This window comes from Calliphora vicina, chromosome 4, assembly GCF_958450345.1.
Source record: "Calliphora vicina chromosome 4, idCalVici1.1, whole genome shotgun sequence".
Lineage (NCBI taxonomy): Eukaryota > Metazoa > Arthropoda > Insecta > Diptera > Calliphoridae > Calliphora > Calliphora vicina.
This window is the reverse complement of record NC_088783.1, coordinates 106,670,105-106,682,371: the sequence shown is the minus strand read 5'-3', so window position 1 is coordinate 106,682,371 and position 12,267 is coordinate 106,670,105. Positions and strand designations below refer to the sequence as shown.

Here is a 12,267-nt window from a genome sequence, read left to right as displayed (position 1 = left end):
AAAAGAATTTGCGAGTTTTACCCGGAATTTTTGAATTTTTTTTCTTTACAAAACATCTCCTGAAAATTTCGAATCGAATAAAAAAAAAATCAGCCAAATCGCTCGTTCTCACGTGATGCCATTACATACATGGACCATTTCATTTTTATATATATAGATTGTCTATTATTAAAGCTTTCGCTATTTCCATGTGATCGCAATTGTTTGGATTCCCTTTCATTTATCATCCCATCTATTGCAATTTCTTTTTAAAATCCAATTTAAATAAACTAAAACCTACTCAACAAATGTGCAAAGACAACAGAAAGTGTCAAGAAACAGGATAAAAGTAAAATTCTTTTTTTAAGTTTTGAAATTTAAAATTACATCATTAAAAACAATAAATTTGTTAAAACCAAATACTAATTCTTTTAAATTTTTGTATCTTTTGCATGCTCTCACCTGCTTGCTCTCTGTATGCTGTGCTGGCAAAATTCTTGGAAATGGAACAAACAATTAACCCATTAACAGCGTACAACTACTCTGGACTTTTGGATGGTTTTTATCGGAACAAATCGTATCATTATCCTTATTTATAATTCAGCCAGACTTTAGTGTAAATAATTAAATTTAATAATAATTTAGTAATGTGTATAATGTTAGGAGAGACAAAACAAATAATAATTATAATAACAATTAACAAAACAAGAACAAACAAACAAAAATACGATAAACTAATTTAAATTAATTAATTTAAACTTAATTACAAGATGAATTAATAATTTGTTTAAGCAAATTGAATAAATTACTTTTATGTTATATTTTTTTTCTTTTACATATTATTATTATTTTTTAAATTTTGAGTTAATGCAGGCGTTATTTTCAAAATATTTTAGTTGTTTAAGTATTGTACTATAGATTCTTTAATGTATTATTATTATTATAAGAGTATTTATATTTATAAGTTTGTTTAATTAATTGCTAAAACTCTTATTATTCTTAAATTATTATTTTTTGCTTTTTGTAATTATATATATTTTTTATGGTTTATTTTGATTTTAATAAAAAACAAAGACTGGAAATTTATTTGAAAAATATTAACATTAAACTTTTGTTTGTTTTTTTATATTGATTTTATATTTTTTAATACTTTCAGGCCTGTCACACATTTTGTTCGGAATGGTTTCAATTCCGTAGTTTTTATTCCGATCGATTTCGTTTTAGGTTCTTCAGATTTCGCGTAATTTATTAATTCCAAAAATATTTCATAATTCTGTATTTCAGATTTTAATTTGACAGCGTTTTTCATATTAAAACAAATGTGAAGGTTTTGGTACAGAAATTGATTAAAAATTTTAGAAAACCAAATAATTACAATCAAATATCAATTCCACTTTGAAAACTGAAAGTGGTTTCATTCCGAAAGAAATTTTCGTTTTACTTTATCTGAGAAGCAAAATACGAAATTAATTCCACTTTCTATCGGAATGAAATTTTGTGACAGGCCTGTTTGTTAGAAATGTTTGTGGTTTCATTTGAAATCTGAGAAGTTCTCGAAACTGTTCGAAAAGTTCATGTCTGGGGAAAAAGGCATCCATTTATTCAGTTGTCGCTGAGTTTAGAATCTTAGTTCGATTGCATGTCGGATCGTTCCGGAGCGTCTACCAATTGTGTGTCAAAGGTTTTATTATTATGTGGCTGCCACTTACACGACATTTTTAGCAAGAGTGCCTCTTAATTTCACTGGGAATTGAAATACTTCTAATATAAATTTAAAATTTTAAGAGATTGGATTTAATTTACAAATAAATATAAAATTAAATATACTTTTGATTAATTTATTGAGTGTATGATTTAAAAATGCGGTATTCTTTCAAATGTTTAGCTTTTATTTTGAAGCATTTGCACAATATAAAATTATTCAAAGTATTGGCAATTTTTAGCAATGAACTTTTCCCATCTCTCTGGCAACATATGGATTCCGAGCCAAAATAACTGCTCATCTTTTGGCGCCAAGAACGAATAATGAAAATATCGGATACTCTGTTCTGAAGTAAAGCGTATTCCATAGATAGCGTTCTGCATCGATCGTAACAAATAGTAGTCGGACGGGGCATGGTCTGGACTATAAGGCGGATGAGGTCGGGCTTCACATGCTGTCTCTTACGCTTCGGGTTATCGTAATGAATCCACTTTTTATAGCAAGTAATGATTTGGTGCAAAAATGATTTCTTTTATAGCGTTCAAGTAGCATTTTAGATATACAAAATCATCTTTCAAGGTCTCTTAGCTTCAATTGGTGTGGTACCCAACTTCTCTGCTTTTGGATGAATCCTGCTGATTGCAAACGTTTTGAAATCGCTCTTGTTGATTTTGACAACAATCTTCATGGAATAATGACTCCAATTCTAGGTCTTCAAACTTTTTTTGGCTGGTCAGGGCGATATTTGTCTTCCGTGTCAAAATCTCCCCTTCTGAACCGCACAAACCATTTCTAGCACGATTGAACCGATAGAACACATAAGCTTTGGTGAGCAATCGGTGTGCTTCAGCGACACTTTTTTTCAAATTAAAGAATTGGACGATTTCGAAGCAAAAAAATAAATGTTATTTAGACTATAATGTTAAATAACTAAGTGAGAATAAATTACAGATATGTACCATTCAAAATGACATATAAGTTATTAAAAACAAAAACCGCGTTCAAAAGATACGCCATCTTTAAATCATACCGAATCCAAAGTATACTTTAAAATAAAAATACGTCGTTGCTTCTAATTTGATATCTATATTCAACCCTATCGGCAATAACATGTGAAATTTTGAAATTTCCTTCGAAGGGTACATTGCTATCAGGAAATTTCCCATGAACTTTTCATTCACAATAGTCGATTTTGTTCGTAACAGCTTTTTATTGTTTACAAAATTCCATCGAAAAATTCCACAATATGGGGAATTTTTTCACGTGAACAAATTTGATGAACAAAAAAAGGAAACTGGAACATATTTCATGTGAAAAATAGATTCGCGATAGGGGTGATTGACATAGTAAAAGAGATATAGGTAAACAAAATCGGTATATTTATGTAACAATGATGTTTGTAAATTATTTGGGGGATTCAGAAAGTTGATTTCAACAGACAGAAGGACGCGGATATCTCGACTCCTTTATCTATAACGTTCGAGAATATATGCATCACCCATTAATGAATATTGTTGCCAATTGTCTACATTCCAGTTCCACTTAATTTTAGACGAATATAAGCTTGATACTAATTCAGATTCTAATTCAGAAAAATCAAATGGAGTATGAAAAGTTTCAGCTAACGAAATTCTAAATCAAACTAAAGCTAAAGGAAATATAATAAATAAAAATCAACTAAATATTTGATATTTTATATAAAAATAAAAGTAAAAATCATGCATTTAAGGGTTAAATGCAATCAATATAAGGGTGACACCGATTTTAGTAAATTTATTTATTCCGATTTTGCTCATTTTCAATACCAAATTTTGTAAATGATTGTTTCATATTTGATTTTTAATTCTCCATGAATTAAAAAAATTTAAATGTATTCATTTTGCCCAAAAAATATGAATGAATTCATTATGAATTAAAAATTCTTGAATGCATTCATTTTTACTAACTAAACCAAAGAATTGAAATTTTATTGAATTCATCGGCGATTAAAAGAAATGGAATTTTAATTAAGTTTTCCATTGAATTTTTTAATTAGAATGACAAATCAAAAAGTTTTTCTTTTTTTTATCGAAAAACCCTAGGGAGATTTAAAAAGTAGCTCAGAAGTATTTTAAAACAATTAATAGCTTAATTACGAAATATCTTAGAATCGCAATGGGCACCATTTTGTTAAAGATCTGAACTTAAAAGTGAATTAAAAACTGACTTAGAATGAAAGTCAGTAACAAAATGAATTCATTAAAATTTTAATTCAATTCTTTTTTGGGTGAAATGAATGCATTCCATAATTTTAATTCCATTCAAATTTTAAGCAGAAAGAATGCATTCAAGAATTTTTAATTCATGATGAATTCATTCAAATTTAAATTCCATATTTTGGGCCAAATTAATGCATTCAAAAAATTACAATTCACTGCATGAATGATTCAAAGATTCATTCAATATTTAAGCATTATTTTACAGCTCTGATATTTATATATCATAGAGCTATTCCGGAAAGATATTTGTATGGGTGCTAGTAGAAATCCGAAATTGTTATTTTAGAATAGGAATATTGTGTGCAAGATTTCAATGTATTATCTGCTATATGTTTAAAAAAAATTTAAAAAATATTTTTTTGGAAGTTATCTCACAGTTTGGTCCATAACTCTGGTTCTAATTAATCGATTTTGCCCATTTTCAATACCAAAAACTATTCTGGGGGGTTACTCTGTATTGCGATGCGAAAGCAAGTTCGATGCGAAAGGTAAATGCGATAAGAATACAATTTAGTACTCTGTATTGTCTACGCAAACTCTTTCCCAAAATAAGTTGAAAAATAAGCAACACTGGTACCACAGAATAAACAATAGCGAAATGAAATGTCAAAACTTGTAAATAAAAATATTTTAAACACATTTGTTTGCGATGCGAAAACGGAGTAGAGGGTACCAATTATTCAGTTTTTCTTTCGCATCGCAATAGAGAGTAACCCCCCTGATCATCAAACAATATTTGAGAAAAGTAAGTAATGAAGTATTTCAAAGGTTACGTTGCAGCAAACGAATTGTAAGGCGATTTTAATTAACTACGTCTAATCTGTGGTGAATTACACTGTCAAATGTTATGTCAATAAAGAATTTGAATCCCAATTAGAGTTTTTCTTTTCCCGCACTTTTTCATTTCCCAGGAAATCGGGATTAATTTTTAAATTTGCCGGGAATTCCCGCATAGAACAAATTATCCAATTTTAAGAATGTAGACTTCACTAAAACGCGAAAAAATATCTTTGGTTTTAAAATGTAGTTGGATACAAATAAAAAAATCCAATAAAAATTTAATATAAAGAAATAAACTGACGCGATTTCTAATTCCATTAGATTGTGTTCTACCTTCGTTTAATTATGTTAATTCGCAAAAAATAAATATTTTTTTTTATTTTGAATTGACAATATTTTGCTTATTAAATCAAAAATTAAGTAATGATTTTAATTAAAACTTGAAGAAAACCCAATAATATTAAACAAAATTCAAAACCGAAACCGAAAGTGGTTTTATTCCAAAAATTTTCGTTTTACTTTTTGTGAAAAAGCTAAATACTAAAATAATTCACATTCGATCGGAATAGAATTTTGTGACAGCCCTGAAAATTCACGAGTTTTTGGAATAATTTGAACAATCTCCCCTATCGCGAATCAATATTTCATATGAGATATGTTCCCATTTTTCGTACATAAACTTTGTTCACGTGAAAAAATTCCCCATGTTGCGAAATTTTTAGATGAATTTATGTAAACAATAAACAGCTGCTACGAACAAAATTAACTATTGTGAATGAAAAGTTTAGGGGAATATCACGACAGCAATTTTCCCTTCGAGGGAAATGGATATTTCATGGGAACACAAATTTCACATGTTTTTCACGATAGGGATGAATGAAAATATTATTGGTCTATTTGGGTTAAATCTTTTTTGTTGTATGAATCTTCTGCATTTATTTCGGAGCTTTAAGCATATTTTAGAGAAAGTCAAGTTCAAAAAACGTCAAATAAAACTAAGGAAAATAATTCCCGGGAATTCTCACACAATTTCCCGGGATTTCGGGATTGAAAATATTGCGGAATTCCTGGGATTTCTCGTCCCGGGAATTCCCGTGAAAAACTCTTGAAAAACACAATTGACTGATAATAATGTTCCGATAAAACTAACGATTCAATTGGCTAATATTCTTATTGTTAAAGAATCGTAAAAGCTGTTACTTAATTAGCTTACAAATTTCATTCCAATAATTTGTAAAAGTACTGAATTTTTGCTTCCTGGTCTGAATGTTAAAGTAAAGTTTTTGCTAGGACCAGTTACACTTGTGGGATTCACACGGTTCTGGTATTAGTTCATAATGTATTAGGATATTATGACAAATATGACTTAATAGCAGACCGTGTGAATCCCCCAAATGTTTTTTATGTTGGTTTTATTTCATTAAAAGAAATGCAGTTTAAACTTTACTAAAATTTAAACCCAAGACTAACATAAATTGATAACATATGGCGTTTAAAATTGACATTTTCAATTATTTTACAAGTTTTTTTCTTTTTAATTTTTCAATATTTTAATATTTCCAAATGCCTGTTATTTTTATTACTTTAACTAACTTTTAAATTTAAATCAAAGTACCTAGTGAAAAACATAAATCATGATTAAAAATTTATAATTTACACAAGTTCTACTAAGGTTTTAAATAATAAAAAAAACAAATATTTAAAATGAAATAATAATTAAATAAATAAATAAATTATTGACTGATTAATAAGAAAACAAAATATTTGCTAGATTATTTAATAAAAGATAAAACCAAACAAATAAATAAATGATATATATATAGAGATAATAACAAATATAGAATATTATAAATTAAAAAAAAGAAAACAAAACAAAGTCATGCATAATTTTCATATATTAAAATTTAAATTAGTTAATAAAATTATTTAAAGAAAATTTGTTAAATAGAAAATATTATTATTTCAATTTAATATTGATTTAAAAAATAAGTTTATAATAAGTTATTATTATTATTTAATAGTTCTAAAGTCTAATGAATGGAAGCTTAAACATTCAAGAAAAAAGTAAGAGCTTGTGATCTGTTTAGATCTTAGGTTTCCACCTAGCAATTTTTATTGCTAAGCATAAGCTAAAACGTACAGCAATTAATTATTGCTTTAGGTGGAGAAAACGTAAAATTGTTAATTGCGGCAATAAATATTGCTACGTAGAGACCTAGGTTTATAAAACATGTTTAGTTTTGTTTACAAAATTGTTAATTTAATTAAAAATTCCTGTTATTTATGTTTTGTTTAATATTTTTAATAAAAAAAAACTGACTTCCATAGAACTTACCATTAGCTTTAGCATTTAAAAAATAATTATTACAATTAAACAAAGAAAAAAAATTATATACAAAAAAAATCTAAAATTGTTATAAAAAAAAATAAATTGTTGAAACCAAAATCCATGTTAAAAAGTTAAAATTTTTTGTAAATTATTAAAAAATAAAATAAAAACAATTATTTAACAAAAAAACCCAAAAAAAACTTTGTAAAATATTAACTTTTTTCAAATAACTATAAAAATAAATTAAAAAAAAACACACTTTTTTTACTTAAGAAAAAGTTTAAAGAGAAGAAGTTTAAAAAGAAAATGAACAACGTCAACTGCCCATATAAAGATTTTTAAAGAAGTTAAGACCGATATAAAATTTAAATAACAAACCAAAAAATAATAATAATTATAAAGAACAAAAACAAAACAAAAACTAAAATCTAATTTTAATATTTATATATACATAAATATATATATAAACTGTTAGTGGATCAAATTATTAACAAATTAATTAATAAAACAAACAAAGCATAAAAATAATTAATAATTTATTTATAATAACAAAAAAACCCAGAAAAGCAGAAAAAAAACACTATTTATAATACTGTAACAATAACAACGTATTATTATGATAATAATTTATGTAAAACGAATTTTTAATAACAGACAGAAAAAACCATTAAATTTAGCAAATTAAATTCACAAAACTTAGGTAAAATCACAAAGTTTTTTGTTTTAATTTAAAAAATTACCTAAGTGAAAACAGTTTTCAAATTAAACGACTCAATTATTATATAATATAAACTAAACTAAACTGCATTATTTATAAAATAACAAACAAAAAACCACAAATATATTTAAACAAATTATTAATAAGTTATTTAGGCAAATAAAACTACATACGACTCTTTTCTTAAGTGTCCAACATTTTCAAAGACGTCAACGACGTAGACTGAGTTATCTAAAGCCATATCAGATCTTACAATATTGTCAGAAAAATTTCTAACAACCGTGTGAACGTTTTTATCTTGCAACATTGTAAGACATCTGACAATTGTTTGAACTCATTATGTTGCCATTGTCAGACACTTTTTATTGTCAGATGTCCGAAGTTTATGCATCTGACAATGGCACCACTCTCAGACTACTATTAAAGAAAAACAAAAGTTCATATTAATAATATTTAAAACAATATTTTATGGCAAGATGTCGCAGGCAAGTTTGAAATATTGCTAAGGAAAATGACCAAAACTCGCACCTCCTTCAATTGCAATTTGGAAAAATTCAGAAGAAAAATGTCAGGCCAAGACACTGTTGAACAATTTCAAATTGTTTGTAACAAATGATTTGACGGATCTGGCCATTTTTCCCATACAACAATCCGACAACAGTGTGAACTGACAATTTATGTTGGCAGATAAATTTATTATTTATCTGACAATTGTCTGCCAATGAAATTGTAAGGTTTTCTTGCAATCGTCTGAACTGACAATTTACCTTTTGCTAATAATTTTTCATTTTCCATACATTACCAGATCTGTTAACATTGTAAGATCTGACAACCGTCGGTACATAGCATTACTTAGTTTGTCATTATATACACGCAAAGAAAAATCATGGTTCGGCATGACTGATGAGTCAGTGAATGAGTGAGTGAATGAATGAGTCAGGCCTTGTATTTTTAAATATTTAGATTTTTAAGAAAAGGCCCAAAAAGTCGATCGTACGTATACTTTACTAACTATGTGTAGCTAGTTATGTAACTAGATGTCACCCTGATAATGATAGGTAATGATGCGTGTAGGGTTCCCTATTGTTTTCTAAATGCAATTCACATTTGCCCTGATCTTTAAGATAATAAATATATTCTATTTGGCAATAATTCGTTATGTATTTATTTTCAGTTATTGCATTTGATTTTATAAATCAAAATACAATTTTTAAGTTGATAAAAATTCACGTCTGTTTTAATCCTGTAATAAAATGTATATAAGTCCCATTTTACAATGCAGAAATTGAAAGGCAGACAGATGAATATTGTGGGCGAGGGGTTGAAAAGGTAGAGTGTGTTTTACACAGGTTTAGGTTAGTTCAAAAGGGAATGAGAAAAATGTCTGCCTATCAATTTCTGCATTGTTAGGCCCACCAGATAAAATCATTTTACTTTATGTGAACTTACTCATTACAAACATTCGAGAACGACTATCGCAAACAATTCGAAGGTTCGAGAACGATATCAATAACCAATCATTAGCAATATCGAAAAGATTCAGTATTTTAAAAGTTCTCTACAAATTCAATTCGAAAAATTATGGAGAATAATTCGGTATTTTTAAAAGTTCCCCGAAAAATTATATTTGAAACTTTTTATTTTGGAAATAATTCGGCAAAGAAAATCCATTTCTTATTCGAATGTCAAGAAATTTTTGAAAAGTAGACAAAATCATCTATCCATTGATATATAACATGTCTACCTTATGTTTTCTACGTGTCAAATAAATTAGGGAAAACTAAACAACTCGCTGAGAATTTACCTAACATAGGAATTCATAAAAAAGCATGTTGCCTACATAACAACATTTTTATGAATGTAAATAACAGTGCTAGGTAAATTCTCAGCGAGTTGTTAAGTTTTCCCTAATTTATTTGACACGTAAAAAAGGTAGACATGTTATATATCAATGGATAGAGGATTTTGTCTACTTTTCAAAAATGTATATAACTTTTGACAATTAAAAAATTCATGGAATACTTTTTTGAAAAATATGACAAAAAAAGCTTTTTATTGAATTTTGCATAGATACAAATTTTTCAAATTGAAATAAAATTTTTATTTATCAATATTTTTTAATGAAATTTCACAGTTATGTAGATTTTTCTATTTAAAATGGAAAAATAAAAACAAATTTTGAAATTTGTTATCAAGTATCCCGCAATTTCCCAAAAAATCTTGAAAAATCCCCAAAATGGGATTTTTTCGTTTTTTGGCTATAATATCCATAATAGGGGCGGAGTTATCGGAACCCTTTACAAGATAATTAAGAACTTATTGGGCCATCTAAAATAGGTTACTATTTTTTGATATCGAATATGCGATTTGAGAATTTTTGCCCTAAAGTTGAATTTTACATAAAAACTAGACATTTTTTGAATGGACCTGATCCCGTCTGTTTCAAAAATTACAAATGTTTTTTTTCATTTAAAATATTTGGCGTAAAGTTAGCTTTTCAAAAAGTACAAATTTATTATACATCCTCTTAGAAATTTTTTAGATAACTTAAAAAGAATAAAAGTACTTTTTTCCCAAAAAAAATTGCGAAAAATCGCCTTTTTTAATTTTTTAAATTCAAATGCATGTAACTTTGGACTCAGGCCTGATTTTTAAACACTTCTTTCTTTATTTGATATATAGATCCATTGTTAATCCTATAAAAGTAAAATGGATAAAATATTTGGAACCGCGGTCACCAAAAAACTGGAGTAGGGTGGGTAAAAATGTTGAAAATTAAATTTTCTAATGCGAATATCTCCTAATCTATAAGAGATAATTGATAGCTAGGTTTTATGTAGTGCTCGACGAGGAGATTCTATATGTGTAATTCTATATGTTTTTAAATCGGAACACAAACGAAGAAATAGGATAATTTTAAAAATTTAACATACCCGAGGTGTCCTACTTTGGGAACCCCTGGTCCCGCTCCTGGAGGGCTAATGAGGTCCAAATTCAATTCGACTGTACTTCCTCTTTGCGCATGTGAAATTTCATTCAAATCGGCGTTAGGGTTTAGAAGTTACAGATTTATTTCCCTCTTTTTTTATTATCATACCACTGTGCGTCATAGTGAAAATGAGAAAACAAAAGAGTCTCCTATAAACTCTAGACTTGCGCAAGAAAACTTGCCCTGTGTAAAAGCAGACATAGTAAAGGGTCAGTTGATAGCGGCCATATTGTTTTAGCTGTCATTTATTCAGTTTGTTTTGTCAAATCACCTTGGACGGATATAGCATGCAAATGATAAAATTGTTTTATTAAAATGGGTATTCTGTTCGGGCAACGTTTCGCTAATTTTCTTAAAAAAATCATCTTCAGCGATGAGACTCATTTCCGGATGAATGGGTACGTCAACAAACAAAATTGTCGATTTGGAACTATACAAATCCACATGAGATCCAAGAGCGTTCAATGCATCCTGAAAAAATCAATGTTTGGTGTGGATTTACATTGGACATTCTGCACGTGCGATTTGAGGTCATTACACAGATCGGACGATTTGACACCGTTAGGCTTTTTCTTGTGGAGGTTTCTCAATTCACAGGTCTATGCGAATAAGCCACAAACCACAGCGGACCTAAAAGCCAACATAAGCAATGTCATTGGTCAAATTCAGTCTGATTTATGCGTCAGAGTAATGAAAATTGAACAGCGAAACTGTAGCGGACATTTGCACGATGTTATATTCCATACTTAATGGCATCGATAGGAATTTCAAACGAAAAAAAATGTCGATGATATCTCACACAAACTTTCAGTTCAATTATGAATAATAAATCCGCAGTACTTTTTTTTCGTTTCCCCATTTTTCCTATTCAAATTCAATGTTGAAAATGGGAAAAGGGAAAAAGCTCCCACGGGCTGTTTGTTTTATTTAAATTTACAGATAAGAAGCGCTTAATGAAAGGATTTTTATAAGAACATATAAATAGCACTCATAAGCATTTTTGTGTAGGACTAATCGAGGGCTTTATGATATCCCTACTTTGATATCCCACAGCAATGTTCCTGAAGTGTCTTTGGAGTCCATCTTCAAAAATTAACCTTAAATACTCCTACTACACCATTTCCAATTGTATTTCAGAAAATTCTAATTATATTTAAGAAATTTCCATTTTTTTCAGAAATTTCAATTATATTTCAGTTTCCATTTTAATTTCAGAAATTTACAATTGTATTTCAGAAAATTCTACAAATAGAAATTTCTGAAATACAATTGGAAAATTAAAAAATCTGAAATACAAATGGAAATTTCTCAAATACAATTAGAAATTTCTGAAATATCAGCTAGTTAGAAATGGCAAATTTATTTACAAAATATTTTGATTCTGCTTAACTGTATTAGTTGAATTTTGAGGTTAAAAATGTAAATTAAAGTGAAATGTCCTTGAAATACAAACATTTTTTGATAATGTAAAGAATTGAACCGTAATCTACTATAAATTAGACAAGTAAAAAG

General features: G+C 27.9%; 2 protein-coding genes across 2 annotated transcripts in view; both read left to right on the top strand.

The window, feature by feature from the left end:
• LOC135957023 (sex-lethal homolog) overlaps window positions 1-647 on the top strand; it is a 176,746-nt gene extending 176,099 nt beyond the window's left edge. The window contains exon 8 of the mRNA XM_065507678.1: window positions 511-647. Within this exon, the coding sequence (XP_065363750.1) occupies window positions 511-578 (68 nt within the window). The 3' untranslated portion in view covers window positions 579-647. The remainder of the gene's footprint in view (window positions 1-510) is intronic.
• LOC135957022 (putative uncharacterized protein DDB_G0290521) overlaps window positions 1-12,267 on the top strand; it is a 160,808-nt gene that overhangs the window by 46,877 nt on the left and 101,664 nt on the right. The gene's annotated exons all lie outside the window — the stretch shown is intronic.